At 32.7% G+C, this 25,495-nt stretch overlaps 1 protein-coding gene and 2 non-coding genes across 3 annotated transcripts; all 3 read left to right on the plus strand.

Annotated features, from left to right (window-relative positions):
* The first annotated feature begins 1,258 nt into the window (after positions 1–1,258).
* LOC131633801 (small nucleolar RNA Z122) lies at positions 1,259–1,340 on the plus strand. The gene has a single exon (XR_009293401.1). It is a non-coding gene; the product is annotated as a small nucleolar RNA Z122 (small nucleolar RNA).
* A 12,020-nt stretch (positions 1,341–13,360) lies between these two features.
* LOC131633800 (small nucleolar RNA Z122) lies at positions 13,361–13,442 on the plus strand. Its single transcript, XR_009293400.1, has one exon. It is a non-coding gene; the product is annotated as a small nucleolar RNA Z122 (small nucleolar RNA).
* A 2,422-nt stretch (positions 13,443–15,864) lies between these two features.
* LOC131633777 (ribosomal RNA small subunit methyltransferase mra1-like) lies at positions 15,865–19,601 on the plus strand. The gene is made up of 7 exons (XM_058904463.1): positions 15,865–16,034; positions 17,398–17,497; positions 17,565–17,669; positions 18,235–18,286; positions 18,892–18,983; positions 19,098–19,166; positions 19,431–19,601. Exons 1-7 carry the CDS (start codon positions 15,865–15,867, stop codon positions 19,599–19,601), a joined length of 759 nt encoding a protein of 252 aa, XP_058760446.1.
* Positions 19,602–25,495: the final 5,894 nt, after the last annotated feature.

A 25,495-nucleotide genomic window follows, 5' to 3' on the forward strand; every position in this document is an offset into this window, starting at 1 on the left:
GCCTTAGAGAAATCAGGAAACTCAGAGAGGTAAAAAGAAGACACCACACCCTCCTTCAACGCCTTAAAATTCGAATTCCTCCCACCAAATGGAAAAGTATCCCACTTAGGTTTCCAACTCTGAAACGCCCTTTTATTCCTAACCTCCGTCCACCCACCTCCCGAGACATTGTGACGAAAACAAACACAACCAAGAAACAGATGCCCAAAAAACAGAGTGCCTTGAATAAAAACGAAAAGCGAGCGAAGAAAAAGAAGCAAACCCAGTAAACCCCAGAAGATACCTAAATCGATAACAAGCCACACCTTCTCAACAAGGTCCATGAACCCTAAAGCCAGGAATTTAAACCGAAATTGAGAAAATGGGAAGTACCTTTTCAAGAGACTCTTCAGGTTATACCGAGAAAGCACTGCTGCCGGACGGAAGAGGGCGTCGGAAAAACGAAAGCACCGGTCATTAGAAATATGTTACTAAAGTATTGGCAATCAAGTTGATGTATCTGATTAAATATTTATACATTTAATTTTTTTTACGGATAATTAAATATTTTTTATTAAAGAATATACATCTAAAATAAATGCGCGTCCCGTACCAAAACCCGTACAAACGCACGGGTTTATTACTAGTTTTTTAGGAGTAGTCTTTATTAAAAATTACAACATATTTAAAATAACTTACATTAAAAGTTAATAAAAATATAAGAAGTAGTGTGGATTTTTTTAGAAAACAAGTTGAAGTATTTTTTTAGAGTGGAAGAATAAACAAAACCAAAAAAAAAAAACCATTGTTAGTTGTTGTTCGGTTGATTTGTTTGATGAAAGATATGAAACTTATCACAATTTGAATAAAATTTCAAATGAACTATTGCTTAATTTTTGAAAAATATTTTTACTTAAAGGTGAAAATGATTTTTTATTTTATCTTTTTTAGAGTTTTATAAGGTATGAGGGCGTGGAAGTTCTAACGTAGGGGTATAAGAGAAATTACCCTCCTCAGTTATTGGGCCGAAAATCTTCACCCACTATTGCAACCCAAGTACCCAACCACAGCCCTCCCCCTTTATTTAAGCCACCATTCGCCTCACTCTCAAATACACTGCTCCTCTTTTCAGCTATAAACCCTAGCCGCCCCCATCTTCAAAACCTTCATTTATCATCGATGCAGTTAGCAGCAATCGGAATCATATAGATATTATCCAGTCTTATTTTATTGTCATTTTTTTAATTTTGAAATTTTCATTTGTTTACAATTTGTGAAGTTTGAGAAATGATGATATTAACGCTGACAGAGGCATTAGCTCTGCTGAATTATGATAATTTGCACGTCAGTCTGATCCTAAACCTTCATCTACACTATTTTTTGGTAAATATTTTCAACCATACGTATTGCTTTTTTTTTCTCTTTTGTTTTAATTCCGTGATTGATTATTTTTTACTGGTATACTGGTTCTTTAATCTTTAGACAATCTTTTTAAATAAATAAATCTCAATATATACCTTTTTTTTAATATGGAGTTATAATAATGTTAATATATATAAATTATTATTATAGTTGTTTAAACATGTTATTTAGACGTTAAGTTATTATTTTTAAAGATTATTTAGATAAAATAAATATAAAAGTTTTTATAAGAAATTTATAAATATTATTAACATGTAGTTTTAAATATTAAATAAAAATTAGAGTTTAAAGGTAGTACACTGACAGTGTAAACAAATTTTACACATACATCCAATCAAAATACTTACATTGCCATGTTATATTAGTTTATTTAAATTAAAATTGTGTTTTAATTGCATATATGGTTGTGATTGGTTGACAGTGTAAAGTGCATATCCCTTTTCTCTAAAAATTAATTGTTAATTGATTATATATTTTATAAAAAATTATATCTATGTGCATTTATAATTAACTATTTGGCACATTTATAAGTTTTGTATGTTTTTATTATTATTTAATAGTTTTAATTATATTTTTTTAAAAATTATAAAAAAAAATTAAAATTTAATTAAATTTAAGTAGACAGGAATAAATATAAAAATTAAAATTAATTATTAAATATTACAGCCAATAATGACAATTAGTATACTCCAAACCAATGAATTTAAATTTTTATATTTCTTTATGTATGTAAATTTAATTTCATTATAATTTTTTAAAAAAAAATTTAAATTTTTTTAAATTAATTTGTTATCCTTTTTTGTGCAATTTTAAAATTTAATTTCATTATAATTTTTTTAATTTGTTATCCTTTAATTAATTTCATTATAATATAAAGTAGTAATCACAAAATTAAGTAATAAGTAATATTTGATTTTAGCAATAGTTAGCATATTCAACACCATCTTTTTTCACTTTTTATTCTCCACGTCATTTTCTCTTTTTTTCACATAATAATTCACACTCATTTAATTTTTACTCACTACAATGGTTTTGTTTAATAAAATTCAACATGTTATGTTTTCAACACATGTTAATGCACGACACCGCCATTGTTAATGGTCTTAAGGATATAAATGAGGTAAATATTTGATTTTAGACGGAATTGGAACAAAATAAAATTAAGAAAGAGAATAGTGGAAAGGGATATAAATGAGGCAAATGATGATAAGTCTTGAGAAAGTGGATATTTATTGCTTTGATGAATAACAACAATCAATAGCTACTTTGATTAATGCCGCCCCACCTTTCTCTTTCTTCTTCATATAAAAGCCACGAAATTTTAAAGCTTTAAGAGCTTTAGAATATTTAAAAACACAAACAAAAAAATAAGTGTTTTGGGCCAAAAATTGACTAGTTGGGCCCTAACACATTTTTTTACAACATAATTGATTTAAAAAAATCAAAAAAGGTAGCAAGACCACATGGCATTCCCTCTTCATTAGCTTGGATCAAAATGACAAGTCTGTTAGACGCTTGGCTTACGTATCTAGAGGGTTTATCGTGGTTTTCTTAAAAGTTTTAGGCGAAAGCGTTTAGGAATCGACTTGCGTCTACTCCGAACCGTTACGGGAAGAATCGGATATGCTTTAAACACACAAACCAATTATTATGTGAAGATGGAAGTGCTTTCAGTGAATCAACACATTATTTGATAAGATAAATCGTTTAAATGTTTAACTTGAATAAACTTGTTTCCAATGAATTTGATTGATGAAAGTAAGCAATAGGAAATGATATATACTATGCAGTATGAATAATTTCCAAAGTGAGCAATATATCAAACACATGGTGTATGATAACCAAATTGAGTTATAGATCAATGTGTGGTGACTTGTGATGTGTTTGCAGATTTTATCACACAAGTTTAACACTTTGATTTGTTAATCAATTTGCAATTATAACCAGAAATAAGCACAATGTAAACGAAAAGATAAATGCGAAACAGAACACTATATTTGTTCAGGCAGTTCGTCGACCGTCCTCGCTACGACTACATATGCCCCCAATTCCAAACGGGAATTGGGATGTCTTTCATTATTGATTGAAAAGAGTTTATACAAGAAGATAACAAAGCAATAAAGATAAAACCGATTATGTTGATTCTTGTATCTTCTTCCCCTTAATCTTAAGCAAGATCAAGTGTCTTCCAAGAGCTTGTCGTTGATTCCCTTTCTGCAGTGTCGTGAATCTATTGAACCCTTTTTCTTCAACTTCTACACTCAGCTGAATCGTTGATGAAGCCTCTTGACAAAAACCCCCAAAATTCACCAATCTTGGAGGACAAAATCCGCAGATTTTATTCACCAAAAACCCCACAAATTTTCACCCACTAGGAACCTTCAATCCCTTTCCATGGACGTTATCAATCTTGATCATAAACCCTCACCACAAAAATTGCTATGTGTAATTGTGTTGGAGTTAAGAAGAAGAAAGAAGATGAGAAGACTTTGTGTATCTTTCAGTTGTTGGTGTTCACTTGAATAATTGACAGGAAATCATATATATAGGTGCTAGCAGGATAGGCTGAAGACAGAGCAAGATTTTCATAAATTTTGGCGCGATAGGTCGACCTACTAGATGCTTTGGTCGACCTAAATGAAACAGATTCAAAAGTTAGTTGATTGTCTTCAGTTACGTCGACCTGATGAAGTTCTGGGTCGACCTAAAGTCAACAGAAGCTTGTTCCTTTGATTCTCATTTGTTTTAGGTTGACCTAAGTGATTGGTTGAGTCGACCTAAATGAAGCAGAATTGAAAGGTACTTGAATCCTTCAGTTTACGTCGACCTGGGCTGAAAGTAGGTCGACCTAAATGATCCTGAATCTTCCATAAGATAAATGTAGTAGTCTAGGTCGACCTAGGCTTATGTTGAGTCGACCTAAGATGTCCAAAAGTGCCAAAAGCTTGTTTTTCCTTATGTCATTCACTTGTTGCTTGATATTTGTTCGATGAAGATGTTTGCCATGAATCAAAAACTATTGTTGAGTGTGTGCTTGCACTTACATACTCCCCCTTTTTGATGATGGCAAATATTGTTTGAATGATATAAGTTGATATAAGCTCCCCCGTACTTCAATGCGTAAGCTCCCCCGTACTCTCATATTACTCCCCCTTTGACAACATCAAAATGAAACACAGAAGGTAATAGGAGAAGGCACACAGTATAATAATCATCAAAATAAAACATACGAGATTATAATAACCATAATTAAGATAGGTCGCAATTACACGATAAAGTGATACGATGACAAAATAGGCACAATAAGGCATAGTCAAGATAACAAAAAAATGAACATAAGAAAATGAGATGACAGGCAATGCCATGAAATGATGTGATGTAATGTTCTCCTAACGTCTTCCTCTCCCATGGTAACGACCACCTCTTCCTCTTTGAAATCCTTGAGGACGATCCTCTTCGACTTGCTCGAGTAACTCAAGAACACTCCTGTTGAGAATGTTGAAATTTTGACTCAGATTTGCATGACGATTGTTTGCCGTTTCCTCAAAGCTGTTTTGTCTTTCGATAAGATTGGAGGCGAACGTTTCAAAGTCGCTTTTATGTTCTTGAGCTAGTCTCTGCAGATTTTCAAACTGGGTTTGTTGCTCAGCATAGCGCTCTTGTTGAAGTTGTTGCATGTTTTGAAACTATAGTTGTTGCGCATCGTACCGTTCTTGTTGCAGCAGTTGCATGCTTTCAAGCATAGTAATGATAACTGACTGATCAGGTTGTGGCGGAGTTGTATATCCCCAAGGGATTTCCTCTTCTTGTTGGGACGTATAGTTCCAATTTTGGATTGTCATATTGAGGAACATCCTCCATTACATGATCATCATCAATATTCAAATCCGGTTCAGCTTCTTCTTCTTCATTTCCTCCTTGTGCACCGAATTCAGCCGAATCATCATAGTTGTAAATGATCTTTCCTATCCCCTTCTGAATTAGGTAATAGACTTTCTGCATTGGGTCCCAGTGGTATCCCATAAGGGTCAATGTGGTCTGTGAGAATTCTTGAGGTGGTTTGATTCTGATGTATGTTAGCCCATCAACAATCAGACCGAAATGATTCACAATTTTCTAGATGATAGATCCATAGCATAGAGCAGTTGTTTTCTGCTTGACTTCAAAGAACTTGTTAGCCAGAAAGTGTGGCCAGTGCACACGAGTCTTGTTTTCAAGCAAGTACATTAAAATGACTTCATTCCTTTCAATTCTAGAGTAGCCACCCGACCGTAGTCGAATGATACGAGATATAACCCAATTGAGGAGCCTAGGAATTCTTTTGAGATGCCCTGCAGTGATTGATTCATTTGGTTTGTCAAGAACTGTTGGGTCCTTGAGAATTGAGCGCATGTAAGCTATATGATCATAATTCGCAGGAAATGCACCATCCGTTATACGTACTTCATCATCAGTCATAGTAAGGCCAAAGATACTCATCCAAACTGGTTTATCAACAAAATGGGAGCGTGAGCCCATCTTAAACCGAAATGTGCAACCATCGACTTTCTATAGACCGACATAGAATGCACGGACTACATCTTCATTATATTTAGTGTCACATTCTAATTGTGGACCAATATTCTGATGCTAAATTATACTAGTGGTTTCTGGGATATTCATTCTGTCGGCTACCTTAGGGTAATATACATACTATTTAATGATCTTTCTTTTTAGATGATATTTCTCAAATTCAGCCCTACAATCCGGATGAACTAGGGCAAGAGCACTTACCGGTCAAGAAGCTGACCCAGACGCTATCTCCTTTCTTTTCCTTGACTTGGGAGGCATGATGTTGAGATAGATGAAGTAGATATCTTGAAGAAAAATTGAAATTGGAGGAGAATTTTGTGAGATATGATGACAGGAGAGATTAGGGTTGTCGTAGGTGTGTTGTAGTTTAGAGAAAGAATGATATGATATGAATAAATGGGGAGAAAAGGGCATGGGCCGGGTCGACCTAAAATCCCAATTATGGGAATTTAGTTCCCGATGCGTCGACCTAAAGAGTATCTGCGTCGACCTAAAGGAAGCAGAGTGCTAATTCTTTAATTTTCATTAGGAGAGGTCGACCTAAAGTTGGGGTAGGTCGACGTAACTGAGAGTTGTTTTATTCCTTTTTATAAAAAACTTCGCCAGGTCGACGTATATGCCATTTAGGTCGACTCGACATGAATGAATTGCATTAGTTACACAAAATTATGAATGTACATGCTTGGAATACCAGATGCAGTGTTGATGGTTATGAATCTTTAACTGGACACAACTATGTGTTGGAGAATATGCTCATGATGAACAATCTATAGGAAATTGAGAAGTAATGATAAGCACATAGAATGTCACTATAAGCATGTTAATTGATTACATATTACAGAATCAATAATATCTTTGGAAGTGAACAACAAACATGTTACCGCTTTCTCAATCTCCAGATATTGTGTCATCATGATATCAGTAGAAGGATGTTCCCTCGATCAATGTAGTACGATCCTTGACAGGTTGCGTACTACCTTCACACTAGAGTAAGATGTTAGCATCAATAATGTAATAGATAGATAGACATGAATATAAATAGATAGTGTAGCAACCTGCCCTAAAAATTAGACTTTTAGAGTCGCCACCTATTCTACCAGGGCGAATAGGAAACCTTACGCAGTTAAGAGATTCGGGGTAAGTTATTATATTCGGGTCGAGGGAAGGTGTTAGGCACCCTTAACCCTTTCCTAAGGTTTTGAGTTTAAGGCAAAGGTTTGTGGCTAAAAATGTTAATGTTTAAGGTTTATAGCTAAGGAAATGAATAGGGTGAAAAGTGAGATTTTGGGGAAGGGGATTCGCCTTGGTTCTCCAAGTGCCTACATACCTCCTTAGGGAGGATCAGAGTCTATGTAGTTCGGGCAGGGTTGTACGCCTTAGATTTGATATGAACGTATTTGAAGGTATTTTGAATTACCTTATCGTAGTTTTGAAATTCGCAGTTTGCAAGGTATTCTGAATTACCTTATCGCAGTTTTGAAAATCCGTAGTTTTATGAAAGAGATGTGTTTTGAACGGCGTACAACCCTGATTTTAATTTGTTCTATTAATCGCGATGATTAATAGATTTAATCACCATAATTAACAGATTTAATAAATATTGCTAATTATTTTAACCGATAGATTCGATTATCACTATTAGTAAATTGAATGTATTTTAAAATTAAATTATTAATTTATCGTTACTCCTCGTAATCAATAGATTTGATTAAAAATAGTAACGAATTGATAGAAAAGAAATGCTAATCATCGTAATCAGTAGAATCGGTTAAAACCCTTTAGCAAAATAAGCCTTATTTAAATTTATTATTTAAATAATTAAATAATTGATTATTACCCACCACAATCAATCAATTTAATCGAAATGAATAATAATTAAAATTTTAATATTTATTATATTTTTAATTAATTGAATAAATTAAAAGGGAAGCCTAATCCTAATTAACTTAACTTTAATGATTTATCCTATTTTGACTGGACTTGTAAGAAATGGAAGCTTGATGGATACGACAGTGAGATTGTGGGACTTGGAAACTAAGACATGCTTGAAATTCTTTGCACATATGATTATGGTAAACATGTTTGAACATTATTGATTTTATAATGAAGTCTTTTTGTGTGTATCTTCTTAGATATATGTTGTTTGACATGAAATTTACTCAATTGGATATGGTAGTAAGCTGTGTTCAATTCAATCATATGGATGATGATCACTTCATTAGTGGTTCCCTTGATGCTAAGGTCACAATTGGAAACATCCCCGCGCGTCTGTGTTTCATTTTTTTTCCATTGATGCTAAATAATTTGATGTAATTGATTCATATAATCATCTGAACATGCATATCTTGCTCCCGGTGTATTTGACTTTATTCTGACTTTTTGATTTTAACAAACACACTTTCTGAAACCAAAAACAAAAACAAAAAAAGTCAGTTCTTCCATCGTATTACAGTCCTCAGGTTAATACCTGGTTAGAGGTTAACGTATCATGGGCTCCGCCACCTACACTTTAGAGTAATTATCTACCAAGAGAGGGTGTGTGAGTTTTAACTTTGCGCACCTTATTCGTATCATATCATATTTTCTTTAGAGGATATTATCACACAATTTCACCACAAAGCATTATATTATTCATATCAAAGGTATTATACATTGGGTAATAATTAATCATCCAGATTTAAGTAATATAGAAAATACTTAGTTAAAGTATCACTTAAGCTTGGTGGCGTTCCAAGTCTTGGAATTGGTTCCCTGGTTAGGTTTTCAAAGTGTATTCTCCATTATTGGTGTTGGCCTTAACTGTATACAACCTTTTCTAGTTGGTTGCGAGACTCCCATCTTTGGCGTCTTCCCTCCAACGTCCGCAAGTCTTAATACAAGATCTTTGGGTTTAAACTTTTGAGGTCAAACTCGCTTGTTGTATCTGGCCCTAGTTGTTTGATTATCGATGATGCTCATGAGGGCGGTAAATGATATCCTTTATTCTAAAAGTTTGACCTCTTTTGGATTGCATGTAAATTATCTTCCTTTGGCAAAAGGCGTATCATTTTCCAACTAAGCTCCCAGATTTTAACAAGGATGGCAACTTTAATTCCATCGGTGAGTTGAAAAGGCATCTCACAGGTTGTCAAATGAGTGGTTGTTTGATATGCCCTAAAGACATGTGGGATTTCTTGCACCCAATTTCCCTTAGCCGCCTCAAATCTTCACTTTAACTCTCTTAACAAAACTCAATTTTCTGCTTTGGCCTTCCCGTTGATCTGAGGATGTTCCGCTGATATGAAGTGTTGTTTCACCTTTAGGTCTTCCAATAACTTCATATTCTTATCCACAAACCGTGTTTTGTTATTCTTCTCGATAGCTAGAGGAATTGTGTATCTAGATAGGATATTCCTCTCAAAAACTTTAGAATGTTGGCGAAAGTGATCTTTGCCAATGCCTTTTCCTCAATCCACTTAGTAAAGTAATCCAGTGCCATAATCATAAATTTAGGTTGGCCCGGTGCTAGAGTAAATTGACTGAGAATATAAAGAAGGAGAGATGTTGTGAACATCCCCATATCCTTGAAACTGATCATACGACTTCATATAATCCTTGACATCTTGGACCATGGTCGTCCAATAGTATCTGACTCTCATAAATTTGTTTTCTAGAGATCGAACACCCAAATGTTGTCTGAATATCCTTTCATGTACCTCGGTGAGAATGTAAGTGACTTCATCCCCTTCTAATTATTTTAGTTGAGGGCTCAACAACCCTTTTCTATATAGGTTTCCCTCTATCACAGAATATGAACCTACTATTCTATTTACGAGGGCGCCCTTAATTAAATAAGTAGGAAGTGATCATTTCTCGATATATATTATAATAGGAGATGTCCAAGAAGTTTACGCGGCACCTGTTTAATTATCATTGTTATTCCTAGAGTTTTGATACTCTAGCTCCTCATTATATACTCGTTGAAGGAATGATTCTTCCCCAAGGACTTGGTTCTTACGAGTTTGGATATGACTTTGACTTTGGTATTCTACTCTCTTTGGACATGCAAGATCTTAGATAATTTAAACTTAAACACTTTTTCCTTAGATAAAGTGAGGTATTGTTGTAATAATGGGTCTTTGGTTTAGGCCTCCCCTCGGATTTGTGACACCGCGAGTTGGTAATCAATTTGCAATCTAACATTATATGCTTTATACTCGACTTAGTTATTGGTGGTAGAGAACTCAAAACATACGGATACTTTGATCACAAGGCCAACTTCCTTCTCCAAAAGAGACTAATTTCATTTCCTTGACTATGAAATGACCCTTATGTGAACAGGACCCAGGTGTGAGTTGGTTCCAGTGCGCTTGGAGTCACCCGCACTATGAAATCCACTAACAACTGGGCCTTCAATGATTTACTTGACTCAAAGGAGATATAAAACTCGGATAATTCGATGGACCACTTGGTTATCTAGACAGTGGAACACTTGCTTCAAGGGTAGGTCAATTTAGACTATTATATCATGCTTAAGGAATTACCATCACAACTTCTTGTTTGTTGTGACCAACGCTAATTTTGCATTTTCTACCTTTTGGTAGTGCGTTTATGGCTCGACTAAACCTTTAGTGGTAAAAATATTGGGCTATTGGTGGAATTTGGCTTCCTTACAAAGACAAAGCTAACAACTTCATCAAATAATGCTAAATAAAAATGCAAAACCTCTTCAGCAGCTGGTTGAGACAATATTGGTGGAGTTGATATGACTATTTTCAATGATGAAAATGGCTGCTCGCATTTTGGTCTCCATTTGAAGCATGCTTCTTTCTTCAACAACTTTTATAACGACAGGGCATGTCGATTTGACTTTGAGGCAAATAAGTTTAAAGTTATCATCATTTCATTCAACTTCATCACCTATTTCTTCTTTGTTGGGTACTCATCTTGATGACCGTATCACACTTGTCTGAGTTAACTTCTATGCCTTTTTTTTGTTAAATAAAAACATAGAATTTTGTAGGTTTTGATGCCAAAGGTACTTTTTTTTATAGGTTGAGCCTCATATTGTATTGTTGGACTCTTCAAAACACTCAAGTCAAGTGTTTCTCATGCAATTCCTCTTTGTTGGATTGAATGATTATTTCGTCCATATAGACCTCAAATGTTTCACCTATTTCTTCCTCGAATAATATTCATCATGCTATAGTATGTTACCCTTAGTTCTTCAGGACAAATGACATTACATTGTATTTATAATTGGCTTATTGATTCATGAATGCCATTCACTCTCCATTTGGATCGTACATGGGTATCTGGTTGTAATCGAAATATGCATCCATAAATGACAAAAGCTTGTACCCAGCTGAACTGTTCACCAACTTATCTATGTTTGCGAGCGAATATGAATCTTTAGGATACACCTAGTTGAGGTTGGTGTAATCAAAGCATAATATCCACTTCTTGAAGTGCTTTTTTACTAACTTGACTTTGGAGAGTCATTCAGTATATATTATTTAGTGATAAAGTTAGCATGCAACAAGCCTTTAATCGTCTTCATGTTTCCGTACATCGAGATCGACTACACTAACCTATTTATGAACCTTCTTCCTTCTCTTCTTAAAAATAACAACAGTCGCTAGGGGGTTGTTTATTATTGCCTCATGTATAAGACATGCTCCACGTATGTCAACTACAATAACGACTAGTTTTCCATAATCGTTGTGATATTTCACCTTTAAATGAACTGATGAAGTCATTGCATCCAACGTTGCCAAGAACGACCTTCCAAGAATGTTGTGGAAAACACTTTCACAAGGAATTACAAAGAAGCATACACTCACAATCCTTTCATTCTTTCCATCTTTATAGGAAACCGATATGTCTACAACTCCACATGGATGAGTAGAGGAATTATTTAATGCCAGAAGACTCATGCCTTCACACGGTTTCAAATCTTGCTCGCGTAACGCTAACTTCGTGAAGATTATGAGATGTATCAGGTCATATGAGTTTCTATCATCAATGAGAATCCCTGACCCTGTGTGGTTCGTTATGGTATAACTTACGACTAACAAAGCATTGTGTTAGAAATTTCATCCACCTTTTTGGGGCGTCAAAACCCTAAGACTGGTCTATCGCCTTCTTGTTTCTCGATATATGTTTTTGATTTGAGGGAGTTTGTGGTGGAGGTCCTTTCTCGCTAGGTAGCTCTCTTTTAACCTCATTAACAATGAAGATTAGAGGTGATCCTAGACTGGGAGTTTCTAAGGTGCTTTTGGAAATGAAATCAAAAGTCATTTTCTTCATCTTAGTGTAACTATTACAAAAATCGAGGCCTTAAATCAGAAGTGATTTTATAGTGGAAATTTGTAGGAATCATAAATCGATTTCCATATATGGCACCACTATTCTGTTGAGAAACTAGAAATGTTGATAAATTGATGAGATGAACTCTCAAAACGGCGGTGCAGATCTTCGATGCGGTTGCACAAAGATGGAACTATAAGGTTAACACTTCAATGCTTAAGAATGCCCTTTGTTTCCTGGCGTGAAACCATTAAACTGTATCCAACAGTATGTAGCATGTCATGGCATAATGCAAGCTCAAGGACAAGAATGCACTGAACAAAAACATTGAGGAAACACTCGATAATTCAAACATTAAGGAAACATTGGATAATCCAAACTAAATGTTAGTAGTCCTATATGAGTTCTTAAGAAAAATGAAACATGCTAAAAGAAAGGTAGGACGGGTCTTTACCATCAAATGCAAGACCTGTGAAAATGTGAATATGTACAAAGCTAGATTGGTAGCTAAAATTTGTATCCAAACTTACAATGTAAAATCAAGACTTTTTCTTCTATTACTAAACTTGATTCAGGTCCCATCACCAATAATATCAATATCACGAATCCGTGCAACATTATCCTCTTAAGCTCCCAAAACTCAATTATGTCTCTTATGTTGCGAATAGTCTTCCGGTAAGCAAATCTAGTCCTCATCATTGACAATATTTTTTTAGGAGTAATCTTTATTAAAAATTACAACATATTTAAAATAACTTAAAGGTGAAAATAGCTTTTTTAGAGTTTTATAAGGTATGAGGGCGTGGAAGTTCTAACGTAGGTGTACAAGAGAAATTACCCTCCTCAGTTATTGGGCCGAAAATCTTCACCCACTATTGCAACCCAACCACATTCCTCCCCTCTATTTAAAGCTTCCGTTTAACGCTTTCTCACTCACACTGCTCCCTCATCCGCCGTAAACCCTAGCCGCCCCACTTTCCAACCCTTCGTTTATCATCGATGCAATTTGCAATCGGAATCATATCGATATTATCCACTCTTATTTTGTTGTCATTTTTTAATTTTGAAATTTTCATTTGTTGTTTACAATTTGTCAAGTTTTGGGAAATGATGATACTAACGCTGACAGAGGCATTAGCTCTGCTGAATTATGATAATTTGCACGTCAGTCTGATCCTAAAACCCTCATCTATATTTTTTCTTATCTAATCCGTCACTATATTTTGGTAAATATTTTAAACCATATGTATTGCTTTTTTTTTTCTCTGGTTTTAATTCCGTTATTGATTATTTTTGACGGATATACTGGTTCTTTACTCTTTAGACAATCTTTTTTAATAAAACAATCTCAATATATACCTTTTTTTAATATGAATTTATAATAATATTAATATATATATAAAATACCTTTTTTAATATGAATTTATAATAATATTAATATATATATATATATATATATATATATATATATATATATATATATATATAAATAAATTATTATAATAATAGTTTAAACATGTTATTTTGACGTTAAGTTGTTATTTTTAAAAATTATTTATCAAATAAATGTTAATTAGATTATTTAGATAAAATAAATCATAAAAGTTTTGATAAGAAATTTATAAATATTATTAACATGCAGTTTTAAATATTAAATAAAAATTAATTGTTAATTGATTATATATTTTATAAAAAAATTATATCTAGTGCATTTATAATTAACTATGGCACATTTATAAGTTTCGTACCTTTTTATTATTATTTATTAGTTTTAATTATTTTTAAAAATAAATTATAAAAAGAATTTAAATAATTTTAAAAAAATTAAATTTAAATAGATGACAGCATTGACTACAATTAGTATACACCAAACTAATTAATTTAAATTTTTATATTTAAATAATAATTTAATTATAATAAAAAGTATTGTGATGTATATAGAAGAATATTTGAAAATATAGAAGAATATTCTAATAAAAGTATTAGAATCTTTGGAAAATTGTATATCAATGTTGAGCTGCTCGAGTTCGTCAAAGAATTGTCGAACAAAATTTAGAGATGTGTAAGCGTCCATCGGGTTGAAATTATTGATGTAATGTCGATTTTAATATATGAATGTTGTTTTTATCCCATTGCAATGTTGATTTTCTGTTTTTCTCTTTTAATTTTCTCTTTCTAATGAATACATTTTCTCTTTCTAATGAATATAGAATTGTTGTATGCATACGGAATTGTTCCGTATATGGAAGATTTTCACACAAATGTTAAAAAAGGTAAGAAATCCAATATTATGTTTGGGAGTTTGGAGGGGAGGGGAGGGGAGAGGATAGGGATGGCAATTTGACCCATCTCCAGTGGGTACCCACAAAAAACTCCATATCGGGTAGGGTAAATACCCATAAAAATGGGTATGGGCACGGGCACGGGTAATTACCCATTAAAATATGGGGTATGCAAAACTCCATATCGGGTAGGGTAAATACTCATAAAAATGGGTATGGGCACGGGCACGGGTAATTACCCTTAAAATATGCGGGTATGCACGGGTACCTTACTACCCAACCCGCCCATACTCACACTACATATTTCTATAATGTCATTTATATTATTATATAAAAATGCATGATTCTAAATTTTTTTAAAAATACATCGCTTTTAAATCATTACACATTTTAATAAAAGTGTTTATTTGTTTTTTAACTCAACAATAACATACATAATTTTTTTAATATTGTTAAAAAGACTTAAGTTACATGATGTTTTGTAATTAAACGATTTAATTTTACTATAAATGCGGGTAAACGGGTACGGGTATGGGCATTGAGGTACCCACAGAGTACGGGTACGAGCATGTATAAACTGCGGGTATGGGGACGGGTATTATAGTACCCTGCCCAAACCGTGCCCATTGCCATCTCTCCTGCCTAAACCGTGCCCATTGCCATCCCTAGGAGAGGAAGAGTGGGCTTCGAAAATTGATAGAGAATTTTTTAACATTTTTTTAAAAAAAAAGATTTTGTTTATAATGATAAAATATTGTTTATCATTAATGTATTTTTACTTTTTAAAATATTATAACAATAAAAATTATATTTGAACATTTAGTCAAAGCCCTCTAAAACTCTCTTTTAATACAAATTTTGAGTTCTCCAAATTATGAGGTTTTTGGTGTTAAAAAGAATACTAAATCCTCAAAAACCCTCCAAACTAAAATATTTCTATTCTTTTCCCCCAATCTTTCCTATTTTTCAAAGCACTCCCTTCCCCTCCAATCTTTCCTATTTTTCAAAGCACTCCCTTCCCCTCCAAACTCCCAAACACAGTCTTAGAGATTCTCTAAATTTAATCCTATTAATATAAATATATTATTATATCAAATATTCAAATCCATCTCAATATTATAGTGAACCAATTTATTATTGACTTAGGGGTAAATGTGACATTTCATTCTCTAAACCTAGTTATCTATTTCTGTTCTTCTTCACCCCCATAAACCCCAATTATTATAGGGTTTTTATTTACCTTAGAAAAACTTCTCCAGATTCAAACAATCTGATTCGAATTTCGACTACAATATCCATGTGTTGAGTTGCAGATTCGAAAATGACGCGGGCTTATACTATGAAGGGGAAGAAGCGAAAGAACAAGGAAGTGTTAACGAAGTACGACCGTGAAGAAAAGGAAGAAGAACAAATCCAACAAAAAAAACCAGCGATTCAGAATGAAGAACCAACACCAATAGTTGCAAAAACAGAGGAAAATAGTGAACTTGCGTTGAAGCGGTAGAGGGCAAGCAACAAAAGATTTGGAAATATTACTCCGAGATTTATCGTGTCCACAGAGATGGTGAGAATACCATTCAACAGTTTATATGGTTTCGAACTCGGGTTTGAATGAACAAAAGTGTAAAAACGGAAAAGTAAATATTAACACAAAAGAATTCATTCTTCGGAAAGATAAGATTTATCAAGCATTGCATACAATCTACTTCTCACAAACTTAAACTTATCGACAAGTTATACTCAACCTACGATACTCGTTTATATCATCATGTATCTCTCACATCAGTGTCCATCTCTGGAGCACCTACGAGATCAACTCACAACCAAGGTTATCTCTAACGCAAAGCTGCGAGAACATTCGTATTCTCGCGTCGGCGATCTCTCACGCGTTGCTCAAACACGAAAACATTAAGTACAGATACCCACAATGAATGTTAGCTCTAAATCTATCTCTAGAGTTCAGAAACTAATAGATAATCGTCCCAGATAAGGATTCAAGAAGTTTATCTCTAAATCAACCCAAATCCCGAGCACAGTGCAAAAATCTAAGACAAAAATCAACACAAATTTGTAAAGCAAGTTTTATATAACACCATGGGCGACATATATACATGAATTCAAAGTAAATACATACACAAAATCCAACTATAAAAGAAAACACAAAGAGGAAAAGAAATGAACCGAAAATCTCCTGGTTTGTCAGCTCTGTTCGACAATCAATCCACCTCCAATCATCCAAATGCAAGCTCCATAGTTGTTTTCTAACCTAATCTAACCTAAAACTGAGAGTTTGATGAGTTTGGAACAAATACCCCAAAACATAACCTAAAAAATGTGATTTTCCCCTTTTAACGAGCTGCTGTCTCAGGCAATCTCACTTAGCGAGCTTAGCTCGCTAAGCGAGTAGCAGAAAAAACAAATTTTGTTTTCGCCATAACTTGAGAATCGTAACTCCGAATTGCGTCCGGTTTGAAGCGTTGGAAAGCTTATTCAATGCTCTATCTAACAATGAATAAATGGAAACCAAATTGATATTTTTGTCATCCATATTTTTAGCCTATGGAAGCACGCTTGAAGGTGGCTAAGCGGGCTTCTACATGATTTTCATTTTATTGCTCCAAAACTGCGAAATTGAAGTCGTGCCTTCAACACTTTATTCCTCGAGACTCCGATATGCATAAATACCTATAAAACAAAGAAAAATTATCAAACGATACACAAAACGAATCAAAACTCAAGAATACGAATATTAACACAAAAGTTGAGATTTTATTACAAAAACCTAAAGAATAAAATCGATAAGTGCCACAATTATATACTCAAAATAACAATATTTTGGCACTTATCAACTTGTAGGTATTCCAATTACTCCTTCTGTTGAAAAAAACAGTCAGGAACCGGGTGTTATTTTTGTTCTCGAAAAAGCTTCTTCGAAAGTCGCTAAAGTTGGAAAGGTACTGAAAATTTGGATTTTGTTTTGGAATTAGGACTGTTTGGAATTTGAGTAATAATGATTTTGAGCTGTGTCTACACACTTATCAGCTTTTGAACTCGGATGGTCATGCTAATTTCCTCCAGAAAAATAACAAGAATCCTGGTAATTACAGGCCGGACATTTGTCATCAGGTTGGTTCAAAAATGTTTTTATCAATGGTATTATCGCTACTTTTTGTTATTGAGTTTTGATGTTTATGCTGCTTTGCTTGGTTGGTTTTGAAATTGTTACTCCCAAAATGGTTTAACTCTGTATGGTTGAGTCAGTCAAATACAAATTTTAAGATTGTATCTAAGATCTGTTGAACTACCTACTATCGGGATGCTTGAGTCATGAGCCAAATATCTAGTCATGGGTGTGAAGAGAGTGTGTTGAGAGTGAAACATTGGATGTGATATGATATAGCTTGAAAAAGTGCTTTATAATTGGGAGCCTAGGAGGCATCTCCCATTTTACAAGCTAGTTTTTGTAGGGTTGAGTTAGACTCGCACCGATAAAACTCTGTTAGTTTAATTATAACTCTATTTGTGTCTTGCAACTAATTTATTGATCCATTTTTATCAATTTTGTGTTCTATTTGTTGTCATCTCACTCAAAAGACTCTAGAGCAATCTTTAATTCTAGTTAGCTACAGAAACAAAATTAATACATTTTTAGTAATGAGGAACATAAATAAGACAGCATAATAGTTTTCAGGCACTTCTATCAATTTTAGATAGCCCACTAAATAAAGCTGGGAGGTTGAAAGCGCTATACGTAAGTAGGGGTGGAAATAGGCCAGGCAGATAATAGGGACCTACAGGCTAGCCTATATAGGCTCAGGCCAGACCACACATGATTTTTAAATAGAAAAGGCTCAGGCTTTTTTATAAGCCTATTTAGTTAAAAAGGCTAGGTCTTAAGCCCTAAAAAAAGTCTTTTAAACCTATCAGACCGACCTATTTAAATAAATATGAATAATTTTTTTATGATCATTATGTTATGTTTTGTACATTGAATTAAAATACATAAATAAAACTTGGTTATCTTGAAGAACTTATGAAAATAAATAAAAACACCAGATGAACATTGTTTTCATAAGTTTTCTTAAACAAATAAACTCCTAGAATGTATGCTAATAGATAGGTTAAAATAAGTTAGTCTATTTAAATATTATTTTAATTGCTTATTTACATATGTCTAAAACAAATTGGCTTTTATGTAGGGTAACAAGCTAATCAGACATTCGAAAAGGTCAGAATCAAGCCTAAAAAATAAACCTACGACGGATTACAGACCAGACTTAGGCTTCGGTTTTTTTGACAGGTCAGACTTAGGCTTGGCAAAGTCTAACTCGGCTCATCCTATTTCCACCCCTATACGTAAGGACTGAAAAAGGTGTTCTTATAGAGGTTAAGAACTATGTTCGTATTCCAAGAACATTCAAACGGTTGGCTGGTGTCATGTGTAAGTTTTACTTGGCTATTTGATTTGAATTTGTTAACTCTACTTTCTTGTGTGTGCCTACATGATTTTCTTTTTGTGAAGAAAATAAATAATCTCTCGTTTGTTCTTCTGCATTGGAACTGCTTCAAAAATTGAGTATATCTGCTGTTGGCGAGCGCGAGAAACTTATTGTGGAACATATGGTGATTTAGCTTCTATTATTGATTATTGATTCTCTATGGACAATATATTTGCTTCAAGAGTGCATTCAGTTTATGTAATATCGGAGATAGCTAGGTCTATGTGTCATATAAATCAAGAGAACTTATGTGATGTGCAAACACAAGTTTGAATTTGTAACAGCTTGTTTTTTTTTTTTTTGGTTGAATTTTTCTAGTTTTAGATTCAGCTGAATTTTTTTTTTTGTAACTTGATATTCTAAATTATGGCTATGGTCTACATTATAGGAACTCTTGTTCTCTAATAGGTACATACCTATGCATTTGGGAAAATTTTATGGTTTCAACAAAAGTAAAAATTGTGGCCACATTGAATTAGATCTGAGATATGAGGGGAGTTCCTTTTGGCTGTATGAGTGCAATGAGCATGTGGAACAATGCTTGAAGACTAAAGGGTAAAAAAAATACATAAAGGCTCTGTTTGGTAAGTCATGTTTTCGAGCTTATAGCTTATGTCTTATGTCTTATAAGCTCATATGATAATTTAGACCCGTTTGGTAACGGTCTTTTCATCACGAGCTTATAGCTTATTTTCCAGACGCTATTTCAAATAGCGTTTTAGCTTATGTCTTATAGCTTATCATTTTTTCTTCCTTTTTTATCCTTATTATTTTAATTAAAATCCATTTTTAACCCTTATAATTTATTTTAATTTAAAATAAAATAAATATATATTAAATATCTTTTATGTCATTTTACATTTATAAGTTAATTGAACCGCTAACTTTACCAAACACTTCAATTAGCTTATAAGCTATCAGTCTCAATCACCCGCTATAAGCTATAAGTCATCAGTCATCAGCCATCAGTCATAAGCTATAAGCTATCAGCTAGCTTATTAGTCAACCGTTATTTTTACCAAATAGACCCATAGACTAAAGGGGTGTATTCAAATTAGAATTTTTGAAGCATTTAAAAAGATTTTTTTTTATGATAGAACAGTTTTGTGATCTTTGATGAATTTTTTTATTTAACCTAAATAAATTTTATGTATTTAATTATGATTTTCGGAAATATTTTAAGTGATTGTTTATTAAATTGAATTTTGATGGACTTATATTTCTTTTACATTTTTTCTTCTCTTTTTACATTTTTATATATTTTTATGTTTTTAATTATCTCCCATATTTGTTATTTCTTTTTTATGTTTTCTACATTTTTTTCAACATTCTCCTTTTTTTTTTAGATTATAACTTTTCAACTTTTAATTAGTTAGGTTTTTTTTTGGTATAAGTGGGATATATAACTATGTGGCGACTTTTTGTTGGGATTATATTAATTTTAAATTTTATTTTTTTAATATCTTAATAATATTAATTTTTTAAAAATAAATTCAGTTGATAGTTATGCAGAAATATTAAATTAGATATAAATATAATAATTTTTTGAATAAAAATGATTAAATAAACTCTGTTTATAAAAGAGTTTAATTGTTATGTGATGTTTTAATGTAAAAAAATTTACACCATCACTGTATCATGACCATTCGATTGTAATATTTAAAAAAAAATTAAAATAAAAGTTACATTACTAATTTATCAACAGTTGTGATTACACTGTATTTCAATTAATTTTTTTATAAAATAATGGAAATTGCCCGTGAATTTAAGTTTTTATAAAATTATTTAAATTTTAACATATACTAGATTGTGTTATAATAATTTATTTTTAAATGTTTTGAAATGTTTATATATCTTACTAATTCATAAAATTATTTTATATTTTATAATAATTTTTAAAATTTAAATGAATAATCTACAATATTTTAAAAATTTGAAATCAATAAAAATTATCTCTTATGAAATTCACATACTTTAAAATGTAAAACAAATCATCTTATAAAATTTTAACTCAACAACTTTTAAAAAATTTAGATTACAAACAACCTCTAAGAGTCTAGAAAGACACCTTAACCCTCTCAAATATACATACTAACAATCTAGTCACTTGAGGAATACAAATCTCAAAAGATTTACAAATGATATGTTTACAATATATTGTTTCTATAAAGCAGATTGAAACATAAACACTTTAGCTCAAATGTTAACACAATCTATGAGCAGCAACTCTTGTGTTTTTACAGATTCTTAGAAACTTGATTTCTCACAAGGGAGTGTTTAGTGCAGTTTCTCTAAGATCTTTCTTTTTTTTCTCTCTTTTTCTTTTTTTCTCTTTGAAGTTTATCTACTGAGTTTGAAGATATTGCTTGAGTAGCGTTTTTCAAATTGGCATCTTCTTCAAAAGAGAGTGTCTCAAATATATAGTCACATGGGAAGATGATTGTTGAAAGAGGATAAGACAACGCTTTCCTTGAAGCAACGGCTCCAAAATGTCTTATGGAACAGTGAGCACAAAAAAATGGAATCGTACAATACGTCCTGCAAAAGTGGAAAAGGTGATGTGTTGTTGTACCATATTGCTTCTTTTGCAGGTTTTTGATTGTTATTCAGTTGTGATGTACTTCTTATCTGAAGTAGAGAGTGCAGTGAAGAGATCAAGTAACGTAGATGTTCGAAGAGAGAGAATCCTTCAGATACAGAAAGAAGTCTTTAGAGTCAAGAGCAACAAGCTATCTGAACGACGCATTCTGATTTATGAACCAGAAGCAATAAGCGTTTTCTGAAGTGAATTCTGATTTCTGAATAGTCGCTTTGCTTCAGAACATTTGTAGATCCTTTTTCGGATGAGTTGTTCAACATTCTTCAAAACTGCTGACGTCTCTTCAAAATTGAGATGAATAGTTCTTCTGATGTGTGATGACGCTGATTCTGATGATTATCTAGACAACAACCCTAATCAACCAAAATAGTGAATCTGCACAATTAAGAAACTATTAGAGTTACAAAATTGTTTTATACAAATATATGTATTGTTATCATCAAAACTTAAAGATTGAATGCAGAACCAAATCTTGTTCTAACAACCTTCCCTTCAAGTATTTAAGAGTTCCAATTGCAAGCAAGAAATTGACTATCTATATGTGCCAAACTCTCATTGATAAAATGCTTGGTCGACTAAATCATTGGTGCACTAGGTTGTTGTCTTATGCAGGTAGGATACAATTGGTAAGGAGTGTTTTATTTTCAATAGCTAACTACTGGAAGCAGATTTTCCCCCTCCCCAAAAGGATCATACATCATATTGAGGCCCTATGCAGAACTTTCATATAGACAGGCATGGAAGAAGTTTTCAAGAAAGCTCCAGTTTCATGGGAGAGTTTGTGTGATCATGTATCTGCAGGTGGAAGGAACATGATTAATCTGGCCATTTGGAATAGAGCAACAATTGGCAAAATGCTCTGGAATTTGTGTGCTAAGGAGGCTAAATAATGGATCCGTTGGATTCATATGTACTACATTAAGATAGGGACAATCTCACATCTAAGCTGCCTCATCGAAGCTTGTGGATAGTTAAATTTATGTGCAAACATGGGGAAGAGTTAAGGAATACAAAAGCTTGGGGAGAATCAAATAATAGTCGCATATACTCTACAAAGAGAATTTACAAGAGTCTGCAAGACAACAAACCGAATGTTAATTGGAGAAAGATGTTCTTTGGCAATGGAGCTAGGCCTCGGTCTATCTTCATCTTCTGGTTGGGTTGCAGGAACAGATTAATGACAAAAGATAGACTGAGTAAGTTTGGTGTGCTTACTGATGGCAATTGCTACTACTGTGAGGATAGTGAAAGATGCCAACTACTCTTCTTTGAGTGCAGAACCACGAGCAGAGTTTGAGGGCAGGTTCTACAATGGCTAAAACTTGGGCATACACCACAAGGTTGGCAACTAGAGCTGGACTGGATTTGTCGAATAATAAAGAAGAAAAACTGTCAAAGCAAAATGCTCAAAATTGCCATAGCATAAATGATATACTTAATGTGGACTGTGAGAAATCACAAGACTTTTACTAAGAAAAGTACCAAAGAGTTAACCATCCAGGAAATTGTTTAAAACATTAGATGGAGAGTTGGATGCAATGCAAAATTAGCTAACTGGGTTGTTTGATTTTTGTAGTTTCCTATGTCGTTTGAGAGCCTGGATCGTTTTTATTGGCTTTTGTACTGAACAATATTTTTTAAAATAAAATTATTTTTATTTGCTAAAAAAAAGTTAGTATTTATAAAATAATGAAAACTCTCCGTGAATTTAAGTTTCTATTCACTAATTTGAATTTTAACATATACCAGGTTGTATTATAATATTTTTTTTTTAATGTTTTGAAATGTTTATATCTTCCTAGATCATAAAATTATTTTATATTTTATAATAATTTTAAAAATAAATGAATTTAATTGGAATACACTAACGATATAAAAAAGTTTTACACTATTAGTGAATCTTAACCGTTAATTTGTTAAAATTATTTAACTTTTGTTTTAATTTCTATTAAAGAAATTCATTTAAATTTGAATGGTGATGATGTAATGATGTAAAATTTTTTGGTGAACACTTCTGTATCCATCCAATTTTATTGGGTACCAATACCCTCTCTGACATGTCCAATTTTGATAGATCCACTTATATAATTTTAATTTAAATTATTAATATTAATTTTATTTATAAAAAAATCATTATATTAACAATTATCAGACCATTCAATTAAACAAATTAAAAGATATACCAACAACCACTTTAGGTCCTCTCCATCATTTTTCTCTCCTTCCCTCTCTATCTTCTCTATCTCTCTCTTAATTTCATTCTCTCTCTTTATTATATTTTGTTTTTTAATGATGAGTGAGAGTGAGATTAAGAGAGAGATAGAGAGGATGGAGAGGGAAGGAGAGAAAAATAAAGGAGAGGATCCAAGTCCTACCAACAACTCCACTTTTTCATTTTTGTTTATTTTCTTTACAGAAATCCAATATCTCTTACTTCTTCTTCATGTAATCGGCTTTCTTCTTCATCTCCACTTTTACAAATTCAATAAATCTAACTTCACTCATGTACAAACACTATCAGTCCAAAACCAAATGACCATCCATAAACCATGAAATTGCCTCACTATAATTTCGCCATTGACATAAACTTCACAAATGCATCACAAAACCAGAACTCACATCATCACTAGATAATAAAAATAAAAGAAAAGAGGGAGAGAAAATTTCCAGAATTAAGAGCCAATTCGAAATCAAACGAACACATCATCAGAAAATTACTTGCCACAGGAAACACAATCCAACCCCGTCGTTCATAACTCATATGAAACCGGCAAATCTCCGATGAAAGCACCACCACAGACGAAGACTTCACACTCCGATCGAAAATCTGCCACTTCCAGATCCGGTCACCGCGAGTCATTCCTCCCTGCACATCCGAGACGCGTTCCTATGCACTCCGACGAATCCATCTCCGTTGAGCCGTCGTATACTTTACTACGGCAGCGAAACAAGTCAAAGAGGAGTGGGAGTCGAAGCCCCCAGATGCTTCACTTGAAGCTGAATTCAGAAGTGATTATATCTCTTTGCAAAATTAGTTTATCGGCCAAAATTATATCTATATTTATATAAAAAAATATTTAATTTTTTAAAAAATAATTATTAAATAAAATATCAATTAAATAAGACAAGTGGCGATTTCTAATTCGTTCAGTTTAATTGGGGAACAATTCTTATATGGACACAACCATAACACATGAATTTACACACAACCAATCATATTTTTTATTTATTAAAAAATTAAAATAAAATTGTCTCTCTCCTCTATTAAACCAACCACCTCCATGATAACAATTAAAAACCAAATTAAATTTTTAACAAATGTCAATTTTCTCACTTTTTATTGATTGTGCCTAAAAATATGGATTTAAGTTTGTATCATGCAAGTATTTCTCTCAATTGGGTACCTGTGCCCATTCAAAACAAAAGGGTATCTAAGAATTTGCCAATTTTTTTTTACCGTGATAGTGCATACTAAATAACCTACACTATTTTAAAATCCTTAAATCAATAAAGTTATCTCTTATGAAATTCACATTTTATAAAAAAAGAAGGGTTATATTGACTCCAAGAGTAAGTTATAATAACTTACTCCACATCTTGACCATTAATTCTTTTCAATCATGGTTAAAAATAATAAGTTATTAAATGTGAAAGGAGAAAACTATTCCTTATTATTTTTAACCATTAGATTCAAAAGAATTAATTGTCAAGATGTGGAGTAAGTTATTATAACTTATTGTCAAGATGTGGAGTAAGTTATTATAACTTACTCTTGGAGTCAATATAACCCTCCTCTTTATAAAATATAAAAAATCATCTAGATGCCAGAACTGACCCCAAATCAGGCTAAATCC

The sequence above is a fragment of the Vicia villosa genome, unplaced genomic scaffold (genome assembly GCF_029867415.1).
Source record: "Vicia villosa cultivar HV-30 ecotype Madison, WI unplaced genomic scaffold, Vvil1.0 ctg.001177F_1_1, whole genome shotgun sequence".
Taxonomy (NCBI): Eukaryota; Viridiplantae; Streptophyta; class Magnoliopsida; order Fabales; family Fabaceae; genus Vicia; species Vicia villosa.